We start from the raw sequence: 26,708 nt of genomic DNA, 5'->3' as shown, positions 1-26,708 counted from the left end.
GAAAAATTAAATACTTACCCACTGAACAATAGGTAACTTTACAGGTTAAATCGTTTCTATTTAGTTTATCATTTTTAGTTTTACCCGGTGGCAAAATGGTTTGACAGGCAAGTATAACAGTTAAAAATATTCGCACACATTTGCCATTCTTGGACTGAAATATTTAAAATTAAATTAAACAATATGTATTTGTGTGTATTTATAAAGTAGCTTACCTCCTGTTTTGAATATTCTGTTGAATTATTACAAACCATCCAGTTGTCGTAGGAACCCTCCTCTAGACCATCTGAAATTTTGCGCATATGAGACCAAAATAGTGCATCTCTTTGACTAGCTGGCCAAATACGTTTGTGAGTTTGTAAAAACAAAAATGTATCGGGTGAGATCTTTTCCAAAATTATACAATCTTCCAAGGTAGCTGTTGGTTGAAAATAAATGAAGTTTACAATTTAAATCAAGTCTTTGATTGCATTAATACTCACTTTCCCATTCATTGCGAAATTCTGGCATAAAGAAATAATGACACATTTCTCTAGCCGTTACACCTTTAACCGTATGATAAGCCTTCAAGGGATCCATCACCATGCCATTTACCTCCTCCTCGCGTTTATACATTTTGATTTCACCCTCATCGGCAAATATTTGCCAACCATTGCCGTCCTGGCCAACACCCTGGCGGGCATGATGTAGCTGTTCTAAACAAACTCTATCAATCTGTCAAGAGTTGTTGTAATTGTAAAAAAATATATTGGATATAAATGAAATAATTAATAATTTCCGTTTGATTTTTATAGATTCAAGTCAAGTGTTTACTAACCTCTGGCCATAAATTGTGTGTTTTTGCTAAGGCACCGGTACCAAACTCCTCTGCGGCACTGCACTCTTCATCATCGGTCTGTGCAAAATGTATTGAATTGTGTGTGGAATTTTGTGATTGCTGGGATTGAAGTTTTAATTTGGCTCGTAATTGCATGTCCTCTTCAATTTTGTCCAAACCAGTTTCGACGGCATCGAAAAATTCATCTTCTGGTAGGGTGGAATGTGGTCCTTCCTAAAAAAGGTTTAAAAAAAGCAGAAATAATTATTATTTTTTTTAGACATTTGCGTGTAAATGGTTACAATTTTATCTTGGGATGAGTTTTAAACATTTTTAATTAACTCTGATACAAATCAGTAGTTACATGTTTTCATTCTATATATTATTTTACACTTTGTTGCATACTTCAAATAGAACATGCTTAAACAATGTATGTAGTTAGTTTAATTAATTATAAATGAAAAAAGGATTTTTAATTGCTATTTCCCACGTGGATTTCAACAAATGTATTGGTTGGAAGAAGCTAGAAGAAATACGAGAACATACAAAATTTATCATGGAATATGATTTAAATTTCTTAAGATTTTCGAGATAACTCTAAAATGTTTCTCTAAATCAATCAATTTTTCAGCCATCAAAATATGAAGAGTTCTATTACGTTTCTACCTTTTAAAACGGTGGTTTATTTAATTTAAATAAAATGTATGTTTTTAATTGCAAATAAAAGCGATCAATAGTTTAAAAATTGTAATCTCTTTTTATACACATACTTTATAATGTACAATAATACATTGCTAATGCAGTTGATGTTAATTCTAACAGCGCCTATGATAAACTGACTATCTGCAACTCGATGTTACTATTTATCTAGACAGTGTCATCTTCTAGTAGTTTCATGAATTATCTAACGGACAAAACTATAATTTTCTATTTCTAGAGCTTTTAGCAGCTTTAACAGTTAAACAATGTTAATAAATACGTGTAAATGCAATTTCGTAACAATACTTTCTAAAATACATAAGCCAAATCGGCCCATAATGGCCCAACCAAATCTTAGAACTTAGAATCCAGCAATTCTGCATTGACTTAATATATTCCTTTGACTTAATATATTCAGTTGTTGTTGTAACAGTTCCACTGTTCCCGAGAGTTCTTTAATTGTGGAAAAACGTTCGGTTGATACAGCTGGTACTGAGTTGACAATCTGTGGCCAAGTATGATCGGGTCGTTCCTAAGCGTAGATAAACAAGTAAGAGAGCTATATTCGGATGTGCCGAATATTCACCCCTATCGTGAAAAACATGTGAAATGTATGTTCCCATGAAATATCCATTTCCCTCGAAGGGCAAATTTCATTCACAATAGTTGATTTTGTTCGTAACAGCTGCTTATTCTTTACAAAATTCCATCTGAAAATTTCCCATGTTGGGGAATTTTTTCACGTGAACAAAGTTCATGAACGAAAAATGGGAAAAGGGAACACATTTCATGTGAAATATTAATTTGCGATAGGGGTGATTATATACTCTTCCTATAGTTTGGTAATATTCAAAATAAAAATTTTAAATATTTTTAGGTAAAAAATTTCTTTTTTTCCAGTTGTTTTTTTAATTTTTTCAAATTGTTCTTTTTTAAATTTTAATTTTTTTTTTTTTGTTTTTTCAATATTTTTTTTTAATATTTAGCGAAAAAAAATTTTGGTGAAAAAAAAAATTTTGGTGAAAAAAAAATTCGGTTTAAAAATATTTTTTCCGATTTTGGCCCATTGTAGGTCCAATTTATTATGGTATTACATACGTCATTGCAAAGGTCTTTCATATATATCATTACATATTCATATTGTCTATATTAATGACTTAGTAATCCAGATATAGCTCAAAAATAGGTAAACAACATCAAGTTTGTCCTGGTGATTTTAAATAGCAACCGAGCCGGAAGAATTCCGGAGATATTGATGTATGAATCGTGTATGTATGTTATTTGGGGGCTTCGGAAAGTTGATTTCAACAGACAGACAAACGGACATGGCTTAATCGACTCCGCTATCTATAAGGATCCAGAATATATATACTCACGAAGGTGAAGGGTATAAAAAAGAAATCATTAGCAAGATTAATCTAGATTTGTTTTACTATTACAAAAATTATTTACAATTACAACATGTAAGAGTGTAACAATATGAGACAATAAAATATGTTTCTGATATAGGGGTTATATGGGGATTAGGGTCAATTATGAACTGATCACCACAAAAGTTGGCAAAAAGATTTAGGTTCATATTGGGTTTATGAATTAAAAATGCGCAATTTTTTCAAATTTGTAGCTTTTATTTTGCAACATTTGTACAATATTGTTAGCTATTCCCCTCTTTCTGGAAACATATGCTCATCTTTTGAGGCCAATAACGAATCAAGACATTGAATTGATCGAAATATATAAGTCTGCAAAGCATAACTTCTCAACCACTTTTTTCTTTCTAAATAGTTTTTAACAGGTATTGCAACAAGTGACCTAGCGTTGTCATGATGGAATATTACGGCGTTTTTCGGCCAATGCTCTCTTCAAACGAATCAGTTGAGTTCGGTACTAGCTGCCTGTGATTTTGCGGCTCACAGTTAATTTTGTTCGTAACAGCTGTTTATTGTTTACAAAATTCCATCTAAAAATTTCACAGCAAGGGGAATTTTTTCACTTGAACAAAGTTGATGAACGAAAAAAGGAAAAGGGAATATATTTCATGTGAAATATTGATTCGCGATAGGGGTGAATATATATGACCCTTTTGATCCCACCAATTTTGGCTTTGGTATCGATTCGGCTAGTTGGTCGGGCTTCACATGCTATCTCTTACGATTCGAGTTACTATAATGGAACCATTTTTCATCTCAAGACATGCAAAATCGTATTTCAAGGTCTCTCAGCTTCAATTCATATGGTATCCAATTTCTCTGCTTTTGAATGAATCCTGCTGCTCGAAAAAGTTTTGAAATTGCTGCTTCCAAAAACTTTTAGAAGATATTGCATAAAAACTGAATTATTGTATAGAGAAACAGAAGTAATGTTCATGCTGAATGCAACAATTTGCCAAAATGCTGCGTTAACAGGTTGACACATTTATTATTTATTTTACCTTCATCTACAAATGTCATTTAAACGTGCTTTTACGCTCATAAAACTGACAAGTAATTAATTAAATTTACTTTAATGTAGTGAATTAAGTATTAGTGGTTGAGCATACAACAAAATATATACAATTGTATGTTCCCTGCAGTTCATTGAACTACTTCCGCCACGTCGAATTATTTAGCCACTGAGAATTACTACTGAAAAATGTTGAACCCACTCGCAATGTTATTAACACGGGGGTAGCATTGCAGGTGACCAATTGCACACTCTGCATAAAATTTCACAATGTAATTCAATAGTACTAATACTCCAGCATTTGCGAAAAAAAAAGAAAAAATTAATTTTTCAAAGAGCGGGATTGAACTCATAACCTCTCGTTTTATAGACCAATGTGCTAATAACTAAGCCACAGAACTCTTATTTGTACTAATCTATATTTGTTACGAGTATTATGAATTACATGTGAGTCTACTCTCAATTTATAAATTTATTGCATCTTCAGAGAGAACGAAAATAACTACGGCCATTTTCTGCATTACATGTGGTCATCGAAGTGCTATATTTTAAAAGATTTTATTTCACTTGAATTTATTTTCAAAAACTTAAGTCGAATATCTGACTATTGAAATGTGAAATGTAGTGCTAATATAACTATATATGTAACTATCAATTTAGCAGCCACAGCGAACTAGTTTGCTGTACAAGCAGTAATATAGTGAAATGTTTTCAATTGACACTTTTCAAACTGCTGGGTTAGTACTCATGTACAGTTGTGTGTATAAATAAACAATAATGTCGTTGACTTGCATTAACAATTAGGCTAAATTTGTGGTACCTTTACTCGTACTTTATTTATATTTATTTTAACAAATGACCTTAACTTTGGCCCAAAATAGAAACAAACCGTTGTTTTATGTTATTTTTTATGACAGCCAGGCCGATATAATTGGTATTTCCACTTGGGACATAATAAAATGTTAAATAATTTAATGAATAAACACAACACACAAAAATAACAGAATAGGCAGTATTAAAGAAATTAAATAAAGAAATAAAATAAAATAAAATGTTTATAAACAAATCAGTGCGTTTTATTTTTCAATGTTTTAACTACTTGATTAATTTAGATTTAACAAATATGTAATGTTAATATTAATTTTAAAAACTATATTTTAATTACAACTTTAATTATTACACTGAATGTATGGATTAAAATTTGTTATGACCTTGAGATCGAATAAAAACTATATGTATGTATGTAGTTTAATTTTAATACGTAACTGTTAGTTTTATATTAAATTAGAAATAAGAGCTTCATTATATAAAATGAGTGACAATACAACGTTACTTATAGTTATAGTTACTTGATTGATCTTGAGGTCAGTTTTATAAAATTTATATAATTTTCAAAATAAGCAGTTAGGAATCAAATTTAATGAAAAATGGTTCGTTAACAAATCGGATGTAGATATTCCGACAGACGTACAATGGATACTTTCTCAAAAGAACAGTTTCCCATTATATTGTTACGAAAATTGTACTTGAATTCAAATATAACGATTTTAAGGTCGGATTTAAAAGTAGCCTAATGCTTTCAAATAACAGTGCTGTAATAGCAAACTGTAACATAAATAAAAGCTTTCAGTTGACCATTGATCGTAAGTTGGCAACGCTGCGACCGTATATTCGAACTCGAATATTCAGTTAAAGAACATTGTAGAAATAGAGCTTTCTAGATGGTTATGCAGTGTTATAAATAGTGGCAGAGGTTGCAGTCGTGAGTGAGTTTATCAGAGACGCTATTTGAATAAACATAAACTGAGTGCCTTAAAGTGTGCTGTATTTCAAGTGAATTCGTGTACATTATAAAGTGTGTCTTTATTTCTGCGAATTTATAAACATGCATAAAAAACACTGAGTGACTATTTAATTCTGTTGTTGTACATTTTAAATAAATAAAGAGTTGTTACAATTTTCAAACTACTAAACGGCTTTTATTTGCAATGAAAAGTATCCGGTTTATTTAAAGGAAATAAACCAGTGTTTTGAAAAGATGAAAACGTAACAATATACTTAGATAATATCAGAAGGGAAGACATACCCTAACGAGGAGATAGCTAGATAAAAATTGACAACAATCATTGATAACCACATGAACAAGATGGGATTATCAAATAGGGATAAATTCTTTCTTGATAATATGAATTATATTGGGTGTATGACTTAAAAATGCAGGATTTTTTCCAATTTTTAGCTTTTATTTTGAAACATTTGTACAATATAAATTTATTCAAAGTATTGGTCATTGTTAAATATGATATTTTCCCATCTTTCTAACAACAATTCCGAGCTCATCTTTTGAGACCAACAACGAATCAAGACAATTTCGGATACTCTGTTCCAAAGTAAAGCGTATCCCAGAGAGAGTGTACTGCATCGATCGAAACAAATAGTAGTCGAACGGGGCATGGTCTGGAGTATAAATCGGGTGAGGCCGACCATTGCCATGATGGAATATTACGGTTTCATGTCTGGCCGAATATTCTGGGCGTTAATCGGCCAATGCTCGCTTCAAACGAATCAGTTGCGTTCGGTCTGGCCAGATTTCAACAGCTCATAATAGATAGGACACTTTTGGTCGCACCAAATACAGAGAACTACCTTAGCGCCATGGATATTTGGCTTGTGTGTCTATTATGCTTCGGGTTATTATAATGGATAAATTTTTCATTGCAAGACATGCAAAATCATCTTTCAAAGTCTATCGGCTTCAATTCGTATGGTACCCAATTTTCCTGATTTTGGATAAATCCAGCTGCTTAAGTAACAATCATCCTGAGTAATGCCTCCAAACTTTTTTTGGCTGGCCTGAGTCATCTTTGTCTTCTGTGTCAAAATCACCACTTCTGTACCGCAGAAACCATCTTTCGCACGTTGAAACCGATGGACCAGATTCAACATTAGCTTTGGTGAGCTTAAGAAAATTTTGTTCGAAAAATCATCATTTAAAGCCTGTTTCTCTAGCACCCAATCAGTATATCTATCAGCCTTCGGTTTTTAAACGATCCATGTTCGTAAATTGCAAAATTTCACTAAATAAATGACAGATATTTAACAGCTGACTACCTTGCCAGGCCGGCGGTTTTGAAACCACTAAATGGATAACCCTTTATTACCTAATGACTGAGATCGAAAATTTCTTAACACAAGTTTTTCATTAAAACTTTTAACCAAAGTATTTTTTGATTTTTTTATCATGTTACCTTTGTAAAGCATGTCAGTTATTATGTTTAATAATGTTCATAATGTTGTTAAGACAAACGCATGATCTGGATAATTTTTCGCAGCTTCCGGGTCAATATTTGTATGTTGCTGATGCTCGAGGGAATGTTGTAGAAAAATTTAGGACCCAAAAGCATACAATTTTTCCAAAAAGTTCTTGCTATGGCAAGCAATATGCAGTTGCGCCAAAAAGAAGCCAAACATTTGTTACAAAGGGCTCTATAAATACCAAAATTTACATCAAGGAATGTTTATAAAAGAGCATGCTTCCATTCTAGAGTGTCCAAAAAACCGGCAAATTTAAAAAACCGGTTTCCGGTTTAACCGAAAAAGTGTGTTTTTGAAAAAACCGGTTTTGATTTTTATCTTTTAAAAAAACCGATTATCCGGTTTCGGTTTTTGTCTTCAAAAAAACCGGTTAACAGGTTTATATTAAATTTTTATTCAATATGAAAAATACGCTAATTCAAAATTTTGGAATTCTTAATGCAATTGTCTTATATATTTTTCGAAATAATGCTAAATGCTACAATTTTCCATAAAATGAATCAATATTTTTAAAAATGGTATCAAAGTTTTTCAAAAATATGTTGAAATGAGCTTTTGAAAATATATTTCATTAAAACCGGTTAACCGTCTTACAAAAACCGGTTTTTCAAAAAACCGGAATGTTAAAGAAAACCGAAACCGGTCGAGTTTACAAAGATGAAAAAACCGGTTGACCGGTTTTCGGTTTTGGATACTCTATTCCATTCATAAGATTCTTAATATGTCCACTTATTTTTGGCCTGATTTGGCAGCCTGTCACTATGGTAAGCAAAGTCTTGAGAGGTACAAGAACAATATTGTGGAATTTGTACCAAGAGAGACAAATCCTCCAAACTGCATAGACCTAAGGACAGTGGAGAGATATTGGGCTCTTGTTAAAAGAGAATTGAAGAGGGGTTTCCGGAAAATGTTCATAAATTCATCACTAGTGATTAGATCTTTAAAAATAATATTTTTTGTAAGTTGTAATAATAATTTCAATCAAATAAAAAAAATCAAAACTGTATGTTTAGTGGTTTCTTTTTATACCCTTCACCTTCGTGAGAAGGGTATATATAAGTAAGTTTGTCATTCCGTTTGTAAATTACAATATAATTTTCTGATCCTATAAAGTATATATATATTCTGGATCCTTATAGATAGCGGTGTCGATTAAGCCATGTCCGTCTGTATGTCTGTTGAAATCAACTTTCCGATGCCCCCAAATAACCTACATACACGATTCATACATACATACACAATATCTCCGGAATTCTTCCGGCTCGGTTGCTATTTAAAATCGAAAAAGTCGGTCCACAATTGGCTGAGATATAAGGACCAGGACAACCTCGATTTTTTACCTATATCTGGATTACTAAGTCATTAATATAGACAATATGGATATCTAATGATAGATATTTCAAGGAGCTTTGCAATGACGTATATAAGACCATAGTAAGTTCGACCTAAAATGGGTCAAAATCTGAAAAAATATTTTTTAACACGAATTATTTTTTCACCAAAAGATTTTTTTTCGCTAAATATTAAAAAAAAAATTAAAAAACAAAAATAAAATTTAAAAAAAAAACAATTCGAAAATTTTTTTTCCAAAAAATTAAAAAAAATAAATTTTGTTTACCTAAAAATATTTAAAATTTTTATTTTGAAGTATAATTTGGTGAAGGGTATATAAGATTCGGCACAGCCGTATATAGCTCTCTTACTTACATTTATGTATGTTAAGATTTTTTCGATCTCACTCCTTATACCCTTGTTGTTCATGGTGAAGGATATACAAATATAATAAAGAGTTTGTACCTGTTTGATATATAGAGTAACTTCGGGTATTGTGGACTATGCGTCTAATGTGGACCAGTGTCTTTTTTCAGAAACTATTGAAGGTATGATAAAACTGATTTGTCGTACATTTTACAATTTGTTTGAAACCACAATTGCACATTTGCTTTCATGAGTAATTGATATGTTGGCTATTTATTCTTGTATTGAAATTAATGCGCGTGCTCAACATTTTTTTCTGCTCAAGTAAGAAACAAAATTTGGTACAGTTACTTGGTAGAATTTAATGTTTGGTTGTTTTATATAGTTAAAGTGGACACGTAGTTTTGCATATATTTGATAAGAATTTAAGCACATTTAGATTATTAGGTAAAAATATTTTTTTACCACTGTAACCCAAGTTCGTGTAATGTGGACCACTTAAATTACTTGATTATGTACTACTGGTCCATATTACCCGACAATAACTATGTACTTTGTAAGCAATCTATCTAAGCCAAGAACGCGACTTTTTAGTTTGTATTAATAAAAATATATTGAAATTAAATTTTTTAATCATTCATGATTAGCTGGTTCATGAATTTTATGTATTAAATATTAGTCCACATTACCCTCATATAGTGGTCCATATTACCCTCCAATTTTTTTAATGCTGGTTTTTGGGTTCCTTACAATATTTTCACATAATTTTTTTATCCTTTGACGGAAAAAATTGTCAACTGCAAAAACAATTAGGGAATATATTAGCTAATATATTGCTTCACAACTTTTTTAATATCCATATATATTGTGGCCAAAATTTAGAAGAAACAAAACGGTAGTCCACATTACCCGAAGTTACTCTATGTATGTAGTTTTTCATTATGATTTATATCTGGAACTTTTAGAAAATTGCATGATCGTTTCAATACTTTTCTACGCAATCCCATTTTTCGCTTAGAAATATTTGGTTGTTTCTGCACTTCTTAGGATTTGAGTTCATCACCTAGTTTTTTGGTTTTACACGTACGAGATTTCCTTTCAATCATTACTTTCTTGTTCAACTTTGTGGACGCTTAGAAATCATATGTGCTGGTTTGTATAAAACTTTGAAATGTTCACTTCGTGGAAACATAATTCCTGATCACAGGAAATTGTTTATAAGTTTAATTCGAAATTTTGGTTAACCTAAGAGTACTGTACTTTTTTTACTTTTAACTAAACACAACTGTCTAATTCAATTATATTTCTTTACAATATCATATATGTAGCCACAATTGGTTAACAAATTCTAGAAATTTAGCAAATTTAAATGCTTACGGTATTAAATTAATTCTGTTTTTTTTTTTTTTGGTGATTTTTTTATTGATTAATATTTTCTAGCTACTTATAATTAAAATGCGCAACTCAAAAGAATATTAAATAGAGAGGAGTATTTTTTTTATATGTACGACGTACTTATATAAAAATATTTCTTGTTTTTTATTTGGAATTACAAAACAATTTGAATACTAAACATATTTGGGGTTTTCCTTTACATTTAATCCTGCTGAATTAGGAATGTATGAATAACAAATAGAAATAATTATCATACTCAATAATCATACGCAAGCTTTCATTTTCATTTATAAATTCTTTTGTGTCTGTTTATCTGTCTCACTTTAGAAGTTGTAGGTATCTACTATTTTTTTTTTTTTTTGGTTTTATAAGAAAATATTTGCGTATTTTATTCATTAATATGTGGTAGATTTGTTGTCATTAATTAAAGCAATATTTTGGTCACGTTTAATGTGTGATCAAACAGATGTGACGTTAGTTATTTCGTCTTAACGTTTTAAAACTACAAGTATCAAAATATTTATAAAAACTTATAGAATTTGTAATTTTTTTATATAAATTGATTATTTAATAAAGGAGTTGTGAGATGACTTCAGTTATTTATTCTATTTTATAAAAGACAAGTGCAAAAAAATTAACTGTTCAAAATTATGCAAATTTAACTTTTCAAAGAAAATGTGCTTCCATAGTTTAACTGTTGGGTGTATGACTTGATAATGCGGATTTACAAAATCTTTTGAACGCGATTTTTTGTTTTTATCTGTCACTTATTCTCACTTAGTTATTGAACATTTAGTTTAAACATCAAAGTTTTTTTTGCTTCGAAAATTTCGAATTTTGTGCCAACAAAGCGTCATATACGGGAAGTTTTGCTTTACTTCTTTAATTTGAAAAAAAGTGCCATCGGTTTCAACGCGCAAGAGATGGTTTGTTCGGTTCAGAAGTGGTGATTTTGACATGGAAGAAAAAAGATCGCCCAGACCAGCCAAAAAAGGTTGGAGATCAAGATTTTGAGGCATTACTCCATGAAGATTGTGGTAAAACTCAACAAGAGCTTGCAAAATCATTGGGAGCTACTCAAGCAGCAATTGCAAAACGTTTGCGAGCAGCAGAATTCATCCAAAAGCAGGGAAAATGCTGAGAGAGCGAATTGAAGCTGAGAGACCTTGAAAGACGATTTTTGTCTGTCCGAAATGTTTCTAGAACGCTGTAAAAGAAAATAATTTTTGCTCCGAATCATTACATGCAATGAAAAAGGGATCCATTACAATAACTCGAAGCGTAAGAGATTGTATCTGAAGCACGATTGAGGTGCTGAAATCTGGCCAGATTTCACAACTGATTCGTTTAAAGCTAACATAGGCCGAAAACCGTCCAGAATATGCGGCTATACATGAAACCGTAATATTCCATCATGACAACGCTCGGACACATGTTGAAATACCTGTTGAAAACTATTTAGAATTAAGAGGTAGGGATGTTTTGCCCCACCCGCCTTATAGTCCAGACATTGCCCCTTCCGAATACTATTTGTTTCGATCGATGCAGAACGAACGCTCTCTCTGAAATACGCTTCACTTTGTAACAGAGTATCCGATATTGGCTTGATTCGTTCTTGGCCTCAAAAGATAAGCAATTCTTTTGGCTCGCAAGGATGGCAAGGAAATCTCGAAAGTCTAAAACAAAACAGCTAATTGTTCATCCCATCATTCCACAAATTGCAAATGCCTTTGATCCCGGCACATCTAAAAAGTCAATTTGGAAATCATTTCTGCTAAACTAATTTTGCATGCTTTACAATACCACACAGCAAATGAATACTTTTTATTCAAATTTATGCACCAAACACTTCCATCACAAATTGTATATCCTTGAATTTTAAGCATAAAATTTCAAAATTTCAACAAATCTTTGCAAGTAAAATGAACCACAAACTTGAAATAGCCTCGTTTAATAATCCCACAACCTTCTGGTTTTAAATTATAATAAATGAATACTAAACTACTGCCGTTTTTAATTACATACTTACTTAACTTTGTGCAATACCACTTACACAGATTAACCAAATCTAAAAGTTACCAAATATTGTAGAGAAACTCTTAGCTGCCAGAAATAAACCCACACTTTAATAAAGCACTCAAGTTAAATAAATGAAGGATTTTAAAAAGCAAACACGCAAATATCAACAAGAAAATAAAATGTATCCTTCTGTCTGTTACTAAAGAGGTCTGACAGCAAACTGTTGCTGTGCTTAAAAACAGCAACAAAATATATATTAACACCAAAATACAGTGCCAAATTAAACGGAAATAGAGATTTACGAAGAAGTGTAAAAGCTAAATGAATGCATGAAATAGGGAGATGTGTGAAAAACATTTCGTAGAATATATTGGGCGGTAGGTAAGCCTTTTCATATCCTCACACTATTTTATATAGTATTTCGGCATTCAACAATTTAACTTTATACATTCACTGACGTTTTGATAAATGGATTAGAAACTTACAGATGAATGCTGGAAATCGATTGTAAAACCGAATATCTAAAAGTGTTTTATTCGGCTTTACCAAATCTTATATAGTCTCCACCAAAGTTACTTTAAAGTAAATATTAAAAAAAATAATGAAAAAAAATCGGTTAAAAAATTGTCATTGGTTCATAATTGTGGCACTATATGTCGATGATTACCAACTTCTTTTGGCATGAATTGGATGATATGGATACCAACGACATCTGGTTTTAATAGAACGGATCTACGTACCACACAGCTCAAGCCACATTGGACATTCTGCGATTTGATGGCATGGTCTAATGGATCGTGAGATTTGACCCCGTTAGACTTTTTCTCTTGTGGGGTTTCCTTAAGTAGCAGGTCTATGAGAATAAGCCACAAGCCACAGTGGCCCTCAAAGCCATCATAACCCATGCCATATGTTAAATTCAGCCTGAGTCGTTGAAAATTGGACATTTCGGATGCGCGCCATCCAGCGAAGCCTCAAAGGACATTAGCACGATGTAATATTCAATGCAATGGCATCGATAGTCCTTTCAAACGAATAAAAAATGTTAATGTAAAATGATATCTCACACATATGTACTTTGTTCTATCTAAATTTAAAGAAAGGAAGCACTTAATGAAAGATCCCTTACCATTTTATGTTGTAAAGGACCAACATACTAGATAAACATAGTATGACGTTGCTGTAATCATGAGAATCATTACTTTAACATTGTATAGATGTCGCAATCATATAAATAATTACAGTGAATAATGGTCACTGACTGTTAAACAAGTAAGAGAGCTATATTCGCCTGTGCCGAATCCTTCACCAAATTATACATAAATTTTTTTTTTTTTTTAAATATTATTATTTAAACAAAATAAATTTTTTTAAATTGTTTTTAAAATTTTTTAAAAAAAAATTTTTTTTCCAAATTGTTTATTAATTTTTTAAAAAAAATGTTTTTCCCATTTTTTTTTTAATTTTTAATAAAAAATTTTTTTGGAAAAAGAATTATGACAAAAAAAATATTTTTCCCGATTTTGACCCATTGTAGGTCCAACTTACTATAGCCTTATATACATCGTTGCAATATTGTCTTTATTAATGAATTAGTAATCCAGATAAAGATAAAAAATAGGGCAAAAATCGAGGTTGTCCCGGTTTTTTCCTTATATCTCAGCCATTTGTGGGCCGATTTTGTCGATTTTAAATAGCAACCGAGTCGGAAGAATTCCCGATATACAGTGGTTGACAAAACAATGGAAACTTTTCCAAATATTTCATTAGCGGCCTAAAATCTGAAATAATTTTTTAAAAAATTTTAACATTTTTGTAGTATTTTATTTGTATACTTTTATTAACTTAATTTAACAAAAAACAAAGGACATAATTAATTAAATTCTAAAAATGAGAAAACAAAATTAAAAGATTTCTTTATTGCGGTCTAAACTTTGCAATAACTCAATATTTTGTTGGGTATCCCTTATTTTTTATAACTGCTACACATCGACGATGCATTGAACCAATTAAAGAGTCAATGGTCTCCTTTGAAATATTTTGCCATTCAATTTTAACCGCCTCCGATAAATATTCCTTCCTGGTGTAATTTTGGGTCCTTATTTTACGATCTACAATTTCCCATAGATTTTCTATGGGATTGAGATCTGGCGATTGGGCAGGACACTTCAAAACACGTACCTCGTTGGATTGTAAGCACTCGGTTACAACCCTAGAGGTGTGTTTCGGGTCGTTGTCGTGTTGGAATCTCCAAACTAGGGGCATATTTTCCTCAGCGTATGGATACATAACATCGTTTAATATGGTTCTGTATCCTATACCTGTCATGGTATCTTTTATAATATGAATTGGGCATATACCTTGCCCTGAAAAACATCCCCATACCATAATATTGCCACCGCCAAACTTTACAGTATTATTTGTGTACTTTGGATCTAATCTTTTTCCCTTTGGTCGTCTTAAAAATGTTCTCCCATCACTGAATCTTAAATTGTATTTGGATTCGTCGGAAAAAAGGACAGTATTCCATTTCTGTATCGACCAGTTTAAATGATCCCTGGCAAATTGTAGACGAGCAGAATGGTTCTTTTTAGAAATGAGTGGTTTTTTCACAGGACGATAGCAACCAAGACCAGCCTCATTTGACCTGCGACTAACTGTTCGGGTACTTATTTCTAATTTTAGGCTATTAACAACCTCTCGAGGAGTTATTTTTGGGAATTTCTTGAAGTTTCTCGCTATTAAATTATCTTGTCTAGGAGTAGTCTTACGATGTCTTCCACCTAAATGTTGAGTTTTTACAGAACCGGTCTCACGAAATTTCTTTATAATTTTTGAAACTGCTGATTTATTTATTGAATATTTGTCACAGATACTTTTTTGTTTTAAACCAGCTTTAAAATCGTTAATTATTTTATTTTTTAAGTCTTCACAAATCTTAACTTCAGCCATTTTCGTTAACTTTGAAAAAAAAGCAATTATGCGAAAAAGAAAAAAATGGTGAAAAATTACCAGAATTTAAAAATAAAATAACTGTAACTAGGATGCTTTTTACATCGTTCTTTTAAATATTATTTCGTTTTACACTTCTTTCTTGCAGAAGTTTAAAAGTTTCCATTGTTTTGTCAGTAGCAAAATAGTGAATATTTTAATTATGTTCCCTTTTTTCAGAATATAATTAATTATGTTGTTTGTTTTTCAGTTAATTTATATAAATAAAACTATACAAGTAAAATACTAAAAAAAAAATTTTTATTTTAAAAAAATGTTTTAAATTTTGGGCTACATATGGAATATTTGGAAAAGTTTCCATTGTTTTGTCAACCACTGTATTGATATATGAATCATGTATGTAAGTTATTTGGGAGCTACGGAAAGTTGATTTCAACATACAGACGGACATGGCTATAACGATCCAGAATATATTTATTTTGGTTGGGTCGCAAATGAAAAATGTAGAAATTACAAACGGAATGACAAACTTATATATACCCTTGCCACTCATGGTGAAGTGTATAAAAACTTGTATTCATTATTATGCTATTAACAAAACAATGAAAACTTAGGTATAATTTTTACAAAAAATGTATTTTGTTGGATATCCCTTGTTTTTAATATTATTGCTCCACAGCTGTTCATCAATTTAAGAGTCAATCGTCTACTTTGAAATACTTTTCCAATCCCTTTCCAACATCTGATAATGCTTCGCGGTACAATTTTGCGTCCGTATTATTCGATCTATAGTTTCCCATATGTTTGAGATCTGGCAATTGAACAGGCCACTTCAAAGCATGTAACCTCTCGGTTACAACTCTATAAGGGTATATTTCCCTCCTAGTTTAAACTACATCTGTATCCGATTTCGGCCATAGTATATTTTATGATATGAATTGAATTGAACCTATACCCTATCCAGAAAATATTGCCACCATCAAACTAGATGTCTTATTTGTTTACTTGGGGACCAGATTCTTTCCCTCCGGCCGTCTTAATATGTTCTCCTATCACTGCCTCTTAAATTGTCTTTGGATTCATCCGCAAAGAGAACAATATTAAATTTCTGTCTCGACTAGTTTAGCTGTAGGGATTTTTAAAACAGGTTTTCTCACAGGGCGACTACAACCAAGACCCGCCTCATTTGCCCTGCAGCTAAGAGTTCGAGAACTAAATTCCGATTTTAGATTTTTTTACAATTTTTAAAACTGCTGATTTATTTATTAAATATTAATTACATATAATATTAAAATCGCATCAAAGTCGTTGGCCATTTTTACCAACTATTGGGTGTGTGACTTAAAAATGCGGGATTTACTTAATTAATTGATGGAGTATCTTTTGAACGCGGTTTTTGTTTTCAATAACTTATGTGTCATTTTGAAGGGTACATATCTGTCATTTATTCTCACTTATTCAACATTATAGTGTAAAAAAAAAACTTTTTTTGGCTTCATACAAACAATGCTTTTAATTTGAAAAAAGTGCCGCTTAAGCCCACCGATTGTTCACCAAAGCTTATGGTGAATGTGTTCCATCGGTTTCAACGTGCGATAGATGGTATGTGCGGTTCAAAGATCGCCCAGGCCAGCCAAAAAAGGTTGGAGATCAAGAATTGGAGTCATTACTCCATGAAGATTGTTGTAAAAGTCAACAAGAGTTTGCAAAATCATTGAGACAAACTCAATCAGCAAATTTCAAATCGTTTGCAAGCAGCAGGATTCACCCATACGAATTGAAGCCGAGAGACCTTGTCCGAAATGAAGCTATCACTGATAATCACTTTTGCGCCAAATCATTACTTGCAATGAAATATGGATCTATTACGATTACCGGAAGAGTAAGAGATCGTATATGAAGCCCGGCCAAACAGCCGAATCGACACCAATGCCAAATATCCATGGCGTAAAGGTAATGCTCTCTATTTGGTGAGAGCAAAAGTGTCCTATCTATTATGAGCTGTTGCAATCTGACCAGACCATCACAGGGAACCTGTACCGAATGCAACTGATTCGTTTGAAGCCAGCATTGGCCAAACAACGCCCAGAATATGCGGCCAGACATGAAAATGTAATATTCATTCCATCATGTGAACGCTCGGCCACATTTTGCAATACCTATTAAAAAGTATTTAGAATGAAGTGGTTGGGAAGTATTACTTCACCCGCCTTATAGTCCAGACCTTGCCACGTCCGACTATTATTTAGTATTTCGATCGATGCAGAAATCTCTCTCTGGGATACGCTTCACTTTGGAACAGAGTATGCCATATTGGCTTGATTCGTTCTTTGACTCAAAAGATGAACAATGCAAATGTTTCAAAATAAAAGCTAAAAATATGAAAAAATTCCGCATTTTTGAGTCATACACCCAATATATGTAAATGTATTTTTGTTATATTAGTAAATTTGAATTTATCTTAGAAATATATATTAATATTTGGTAAAAGGTCATGTTTTTAAAAACTGAAATTACAGAATATTGTTTTCAAAAAGTTTACATTATATTGTCACTCACTGTACAATAAAGAAATACATAGTATGTAAGAGCAGCACGTTTTTCATAAATCTCCCCATAAAAAAGTTTAAAAAGGATAATATATACTTGGTGCATGAATAAAAGACGTTTTATTACAAACAATTTAAATAATATGTAAATAAATGTTTTGCTATCAAATACAATACAGGAAATAAAACTTACTAAACCATTTTTACTTCTAATTTGTAATCCTTTAATCATATAACGTATAGACGGCATGTTGAATACACTGTTTCTGTTTAGCTTTTTTTTAAATGATCTTTGTTCAAAATATTTAATAAAAAATATTCCTTTTAAAATTTGCTTAAAGCTTTAATCGCGTGTTATAATAATTTTATTTTATACACATTTATTAAAAGAATTTTTTATTAAATTAATCACGTTTTGTTTAAACGAATTCGGCTCGATTTGTTATTTTGGGGCGTAAGCGTTGTTGACGCTTTAAATGATGACAACAAACTGAATTATTACCCAACCAATTTTATTTCTGTTTAAGCCAACTTTGCCTAGAAAATTTAAAATATTTTATAGCATACGCTAATAAAATAAAAATTAAAAAGACACAACAAAATAAGTTAACACAAAAAGATTTCTGTTTAGGTACACAAAAATAATGTGGAGAAGAACGAACTAACACTTTTTAAGAGGATCATTCAAATGCTTAAAGTTTGTTAACTAAGGAGTGCGCATAAAAAAATTATTCACATACGTTTATTGCAATAAAGTTGAAATTAATAAGTGAAATGTTTTATATTAATTACTAGTGTATTAAAATAAAAAGAAATTAACAAATCTATAGAAAAACAAGTAAGAAAGTATGGTCGGTCAAGCCCGACCATATAATACCCTACACTAAGTAAAAGAGCAAAAAAAATGTTTCTTTTAAAATTTCAATAATTTATATTTTTGAGTGATTTTCGGAAGTGGGGTTATATGGGGGCTATGATCAATTATGGACCGATCACCATGAAATTAGGTCATGTGATTTATGTCTATATTAAAGTTAACTATGTTGAATTTTGTTTGTTTACCAACATTTTTAAGCGATTTATGCACGTTAAAGTGATTTTCGGAAGCGGGTCTATATGGGAGCTATGACTAATTATGGACCGATCGTAACAAAATTTGGTGACATGCATTTTGTGTATATAAAACTTATTTGGAGCGGAATTTGTGGAGATACATATATAAAGTAAACATTTATGACCGATAAAGTCCAATTTCGGGAGGACATTCGTATGGGGGCTAGGTGAAATAGTGGACCGATTTCAGCCAGTTTCAATAGGCTTGGTCCTTGAGCCGAAAAAATAATATGTACCAAATTTGATCGAAATATCTTCAAAATTGCGACCTGTACTCTGCGCACAAGGTTTACATGGACAGCCAGCCAGCCAGCCAGCCCTATGGTGGTGTAGGGTATAAAAATTATTTAATATTGTGGATCTTGAGAGATATTTTGTTGTTGTTGTAGCAGCTTCAACAATTTTACAATATTTAATCTGGGGATTCTGCAAGATCAAGTCCAAGGAATTGTGCTACTTCTGCTGGGTGGGTCCATAAATCTACTGGACGTAGTGAAGTAGGTCTGGCTGGACAGTTGAAAATGTGGAGGGTATCATGGGGACCCTGACCACATGAGCGGGGCATAAGTTGAGGACGGCACGTTCTATGCGGGACCAGAAGGCATTAAGCCTGTTGCTCCATCCTGATCTTAGTTGTGACAGAACGACTCTTGTTTTACGCGGTAGAATTTTTTGGGCGCCTGCTATCAGTGGTGGCCTACCTCCAAGTACGACATTTATACGGTATCCTGCTACCGCGGAATTGAGGGCGTCTCTATGCATGTCGTACAAAGCTGTAAAATACGAGCTGCGATCAAATGGATGCTGGACATACCTCTGTATGCTCTCCTCGTATTTTCTAAGGTTCTGTCTTACATGCCTCGGGGGAGACTCCAACTGTATGATGTCGAAGTTTCGATGACTCCCCCGGTGACATCCCAGAAGGAGAGATTGGTTTATAAATAAAATATTAGGTTAATAAATTAAAAATGCGAGATTCACAATAGATGGCTTATCTATTGAATTTTGTTCAAACAAAGCCTCATATGCGGGAAGTTTTGCTTTATTTCTTTAATTTGATTGCTGAAGCACACTGATTGCTCACCGAAGCTTATGGTGAATGTTTTCTATCGATTTCAACGTGCGTGAATGGTTTGTGCGGTTCAGAAGTATTGATTTTGACATGGAAGACAAAGAAGTTTGACGACAAAGAATTTGAGGCATTACTTCATGAATATTATTGCAAAACTCAACAAGAGCTTGCAAAACCACTGGTAGCTACTCAATCAGCAAGTTCGAAACATTTGCAAGCTGCTGGATTCATCCAAAAGCAAGGAAATTGGGTAACATACGAATTGAAGCTGATAGACCTTGAAAGACGATTTGGCATGGTCGAAAAACGCCCAAATATGTGGCCAGACATGAATTCGTAATATTCCATCATGACAACGCTCGGCCACATGTTAAAAAGTATTTAAAATGAAGCGATTGGGAAGTTTTGCCTCACCCGCGTTATAATCCAGACCCTGCTCCGGCCGACTACTATTTGTTTCGATTGATGCAGAACGCTCTTTCTGCAATACGATTCACATTGGAACAGAGTATCTGATATCGGTTTGATTTGTTCTTGGCTTCAAAGATGAGAAGTTATTTTGGCCCGGAATCCATATGTTGCCAGAAAGATGGGAAAAGGTCATAGCTAACAGTGGCCAATAATTTTAATAATTTTTTATTGTACAAATTTGAAATAAAAATTTGAAATAAACCCCCATTTTTAATTCATACACCCAATAGAAAAAAATGTTATATACAAATTATAAAGGGGGTTTTATAAGCTCGATAAAACTTACGAAAGGCTTAACTGACAAACGAACTGTCATACTGTCCTCACTTTTTGACATTTATGATCAGTATACATCATTATGAATAGATTGAGGATTGAACAACGCTACCAAATTCTCCACACAGAGAAAACAGATTCGTGATAGCAACCGAATTTGTTGCCAATCGAATGATTCGGTGCAAACATAGAATTTTTCGGTTCTATCAACAGAAAGTCATTTGATAAAGAAGAATTTCGGTTGAAGCAACCAAACTTTTGTTACCCCTTCCAAAATTTCGTAGCCAGAACTGTAAAATTCTGTCACTTCAGTAGAATCATTCGATTGACAACAAATTCGGTTGCTATCACGAATCTGTTTTCTCTGTGCAAATTTACTTTAAAAATCAGGCATCTATTCATGCAACTTATGATTGGTTTTTCGCATAATTGAGACCAAGCAACAACATACCCTATACATCCATGGTGGCATCATCGAACCTTATTTCTTTGATTTATTGAACTAATAATTTGACGATGGCTTGTTTTCGAGAAATGAAAAAGTCAATTGGCGTATACGGTCTTGCGATTCGACACCTCTTGATTATTTCCTGAGAGACCACGTGAAGTCACTGGTTTATGATTAATGCGCCTACTCACCTACAGAGGCGCTACAACCCGTACTAATAACAAACATAACGGGCAATTACATATTTGTCAAATAAAATCTTTTCTCATTCTTTCACCACATTTCCTTCTACAATATATCTATCCCCTTTCCAAAGAAAGTAACACAATTACTATATAGACAATAAGATCACTTTTGGCTGCAATAATTGGGCTGCCTCACTATAAGTTCTGTAGCAGTTGTCAAAATGAGGAGGAGGAAGAGACCATTTCATACTTCTTTTATAATAGTCCGTCTTTTGTAATTCTCCGGTAATTGTCACCTAATGATCTGCGTGCCAGGTTTTTAGGAAAATCGGATGGTTAGTAAGACTGGCACCGAATCCGTCGCAAGATGGTTTTCGCTCTTAAAATTCTTTCTCTCCTCTAGTATCTCTGAAACCTTAATTTCTACCTATAATTTCTTTTTAAAATTCTATTCATATTTAACTTAGCGCCCTCTCTCTTCGTTTACTTCTCGCTCTCTTCAATCAAATGGACCCACATGAGCTGTACATAAGACGGAAATCTTTGGGCGGCTACCTTTTAACCTAGATTTTATATCCAAAAAAGCAATTTTTACGTAGGATATCTGGGAGCATTAGAAGACGTATTTCAAACGTATAACCTACTTTTGTAGATTTCGATTAATAGATGTTAGAAATCGATTTCGGCCTTATATAGTAGGAATGAATCGAAAACTATTTTTAAAGATTCCTAGTTGTTGTGACACCAAAAATTACAGTTACACTGTCTACAACTTAAAATACATTCAATTCATTGCACACAACACCTTCATAAACGTGTGCAAGCATAATTATATATATATATAGTATATAGGTATATGTATATATAATTTTTATGAAAACAACCCCTCTTTACAAGAGTTAAGCTTTTGTTTCTGTCTATTGGTCATAGAACATGTCAATGAACCAAATGAGGAAATAATTATTATTGTGGACAATGCACTTGTTGACAGGTCACTGTACTATAACGCTTGTTATAAGAAAAGTGAATTGTTTTAATCTATTTATAAAACTTAATATTAAATTGGGAATTTACTCATAAAATTAAGGAGATAACATTGTATTTTTTTAGCAAACATTTAAATATTAAATAATAAATATTTTTTTGAAATATAATGATTACTAGTTTATGAAAAAAAAAACTGCAAAACAACTTTGCATGTTTGACAAATTCAAGATAGACAAAATAGATAAATATTTAATGTTAGAAAGTCATATATTTTCAAAGCATTTTAACGCTAGTATATAATTTAATTATAATAGTAGGTACAACAACATACATCTAGAATTCTAAAGCCAGACACTTGTATTTAATTGCTTTATATATTTTAAAATAAACTTTATTTTTTTTAACTTTTTATGAATGAGTTGTGTTGGCCAATATATTTAAACCCTTTTAGCTAACGTATAATTTAAAAGTCTTAAGGGCATTAATCATATGAATTGTATTGAGTATTTGGAATATTTGTGAGTCATATTTTTTCATTAAAGAAAAAGCACCAACCAATTAGTTTGTTTCTACGAATAAGTAAAAAATCCTTTAATAATTAATATGGAATTATAAAACCACTTAGTTCATTTCAAATTTAAACCATTATTTATGGAATATCCTGACCTTCAGGAGTTTCTAAAGCAACTTCATGTAATATTATGCGATAAGCTTTCCATAGAAACTTGTAGCGATCAGTTTTCCATAGAAACTTGTAGCGATCAGTTTTCCATAGAAACTTGTAGCGATCAGTTGTCTATAGGAAATTGTGTGCGATCACTTTTCTATAGGAAATTGTGTGCGATCACTTTTCTATAGGAAATTGTGTGCGATCACTTTTCTATAGAAAATTGTGTGCGATCACTTTTCTATAGAAAATTGTGTGCGATCACTTTTCTATAGAAAATTGTGTGCGATCACTTTTCTATAGAAAATTGTGTGCGATCACTTTTCTATAGAAAATTGTGTGCGATCATTTTTCTATAGAAAATTGTGTGCGATCACTTTTCTATAGAAAATTGTGTGCGATCACTTTTCTATAGAAAATTGTGTGCGATCACTTTTCTATAGAAAATTGTGTGCGATCACTTTTCTATAGAAAATTGTGTGCGATCACTTTTCTATAGAAAATTGTGTGCGATCACTTTTCTATAGAAAATTGTGTGCGATCACTTTTCTATAGAAAATTGTGTGCGATCACTTTTCTATAGAAAATTGTGTGCGATCACTTTTCTATAGAAAATTGTGTGCGATCACTTTTCTATAGAAAATTGTGTGCGATCACTTTTCTATAGAAAATTGTGTGCGATCACTTTTCTATAGAAAATTGTGTGCGATCACTTTTCTATAGAAAATTGTGTGCGATCACTTTTCTATAGAAAATTGTGTGCGATCACTTTTCTATAGAAAATTGTGTGCGATCACTTTTCTATAGAAAATTGTGTGCGATCACTTTTCTATAGGAAATTGTGTGCGATCACTTTTCTATAGGAAATTGTGTGCGATCACTTTTCTATAGAAAATTGTGTGCGATCACTTTTCTATAGGAAATTGTGTGCGATCACTTTTCTATAGAAAATTGTGTGCGATCACTTTTCTATAGAAAATTGTGTGCGATCACTTTTCTATAGAAAATTGTGTGCGATCACTTTTCTATAGAAAATTGTGTGCGATCACCTTTCTATAGAAAATTGTGTGCGATCACTTTTCTATAGGAAATTGTGTGCGATCACTTTTCTATAGAAAATTGTGTGCGATCACTTTTCTATAGAAAATTGTGTGCGATCACTTTTCTATAGAAAATTGTGTGCGATCACTTTTCTATACAAAATTGTGTGCGATCACTTTTCTATACAAAATTGTGTGCGATCACTTTTCTATACAAAATTGTGTGCGATCACTTTTCTATACAAAATTGTGTGCGATCACTTTTCTATACAAAATTGTGTGCGATCACTTTTCTATAGACAAATTGTGTGCGATCACTTTTCTATAGACAAATTGTGTGCGATCACTTTTCTATAGACAAATTGTGTGCGATCACTTTTCTATAGACAAATTGTGTGCGATCACTTTTCTATAGACAAATTGTGTGCGATCACTTTTCTATAGACAAATTGTGTGCGATCACTTTTCTATAGACAAATTGTGTGCGATCACTTTTCTATAGACAAATTGTGTGCGATCACTTTTCTATAGACAAATTTTGACTAGGTTTCCTATTTTTTCAACAGATTTTCTATAAACAAAATTCTTTCAGCTGCTTATCTGACAATGTTTTGTATTGAAAATTGTTTCTGAATTTGATGCAAAGTATTTTTATGATAAAGATAATTCCTTTTTGTGAGTTAAAGTTAAAATAGTAGTAGTAGTAAAAATGTAGTCCTGCTAATTTTGGCCCTAAGGGCTTGCGGCATTTTTGAAATATAAAATAAAAAAAAATAAAAAAAAAAATAAACACTCACCTCCAAATCAGGTCCCGGATATGAAATACGTTTCAACTTTTCCATTTCTTCTTTATATTTACGACTTTGATCTTCAATCTTTTTACGCTTTTCAATTTCTCTATCCAATTTCTTTTTCCAAATCTCATCATTTTCCGCTATAATTTCCAAACAATGCTGCAAAGTACTTAAAACACCAGATGTAGTAGCGCGAAATGTAATAGATTCACCCTGCAAATACAAAAAACACAAAACAAGAATAAATAATATGTAAGAAATACAAATTTTTTTACAATATGCATAAAAGTACATAATAAATAATTGATGTAAATATTATATTTACCTTAAAATCAATTGGTTTCAAGCCATCACCCAAATCTAATGGTATATCTGTGCCTTTATTTGCCTCCGCACATGCATCAAAGTATCTGCAATGAACGAACACAGTCCACAACAATCATCAGTAATAATTTAAATATTAACAACGACAATGTTTCAATATTTAATTACCTTTGCAAGGTTTCTATTTGTCCAAATAAAATATCCTTGAATGTTTCAATTTCGCCAACTTTCTCCTTGAGATTACGTTGGGTTTTTTTCAAACTGCTACCACTGGCCACCGAGACAGTATTTGATTGCAATGACATTGTACTACCATGACGTCGCAATGATGTTGTATCCGTACTAGTGCTGTCCTCTTTGTACATACGTAATACTTCCACCCAGTGCATACGATCCTCGGGTGTTTCAGCTCGTAAACACCAATTATTGTAATTATTGACCACAACATCAAAGCGCAGTTCATCGGATTCATGAGGCTGTTTTAATGAAAAAACAAAAAGTAAAGCATATTTTTAGGCATTTGCAAAAATTATAAAATACTAAAAAGGTTTTATAATTTAACTTCTTTATAATAGTAAAATAAACTGTTATTATTTTTGTTATTTCATAATAATTATCTAAATTTTCCAAACCAAAAGTACATATGCCCGTAAACTGCATTTGTAGCAACCATTAAATTCAATGTGACTGAGTTTTATCATTTAATTTTTCTAGGGTAATTTACATTACCAATCATTTGTGTGTATTTTTTTTTTTATTTAAAATACTTTTTTGTTGATAAAGTATATGGGTTGTGATAGAAAAGAAAATCCCAATCAATGAACATAATGGGCCAAGAATGATTAATAATGTAAATAATCTATACAAGTGTTTTCAATGTTATCAATATGTTTAACTTCGATTACTAATTCGTAATATATTTTATTTGAACATTTAAAGTAGGAGAATTATTAAAAAAAATTAATTATACTTTATAGAAAATATACAAAAGTTTGGAGTACTTTTTTGTTTATTGTGTATAAATAATGCAATATTTTATGGAAAACTTTGTACTGACATTTCGTAATTTATTTGGAGGCGAATTAGGTGTTCGGTTAATAGTCCTAACTTTCACTTTTTATATTTTATTATATTCTAGTACCAGATTTAAGTTCCTATTTTAAATTGTGGTTGGCCACTCCTTTACCCTGCTTATGTATATTGCCCAATATCTTAAGTTGGTTTTAGTTCCTGGAAATACCCTGTAGTCAGCCTAGAACCAAATATCTCTATGTCAACACTCTTTCTCTATCGACAATAGCACCAGTTAAAATGTCGACAACTTCAGCGTCATTGTATTTCGTTTGACATCGTCAACTAACTATTCAAAGTTTTTTTTTCATTATGCTGTGCAGTCAATAGATAGATATAGAAAATAACTTCCTAGTCAGTAGTGCTACAGTGTA

General features: G+C 31.9%; 1 protein-coding gene across 1 annotated transcript in view; it reads right to left on the bottom strand.

Moving 5' to 3' along the window:
* The window catches only part of cert (ceramide transfer protein), a 34,314-nt gene that overhangs the window by 779 nt on the left and 6,827 nt on the right, over positions 1-26,708 (bottom strand). Inside the window, exons 2-8 of the mRNA XM_065503901.1 lie at positions 25,432-25,739; positions 25,265-25,349; positions 24,943-25,152; positions 818-1,051; positions 483-714; positions 216-418; positions 19-154 (exon numbers count right to left, since the gene is read on the bottom strand). Coding sequence (XP_065359973.1) covers positions 19-154; positions 216-418; positions 483-714; positions 818-1,051; positions 24,943-25,152; positions 25,265-25,349; positions 25,432-25,739 — 1,408 coding nt within the window. The remainder of the gene's footprint in view (positions 1-18; positions 155-215; positions 419-482; positions 715-817; positions 1,052-24,942; positions 25,153-25,264; positions 25,350-25,431; positions 25,740-26,708) is intronic.

This window comes from Calliphora vicina, chromosome 3, assembly GCF_958450345.1.
Source record: "Calliphora vicina chromosome 3, idCalVici1.1, whole genome shotgun sequence".
In the NCBI taxonomy this organism is placed as follows: domain Eukaryota; kingdom Metazoa; phylum Arthropoda; class Insecta; order Diptera; family Calliphoridae; genus Calliphora; species Calliphora vicina.
The sequence above is the reverse complement of the archived record's forward strand: the minus strand, read 5'-3'. Positions and strand labels throughout refer to the sequence as shown.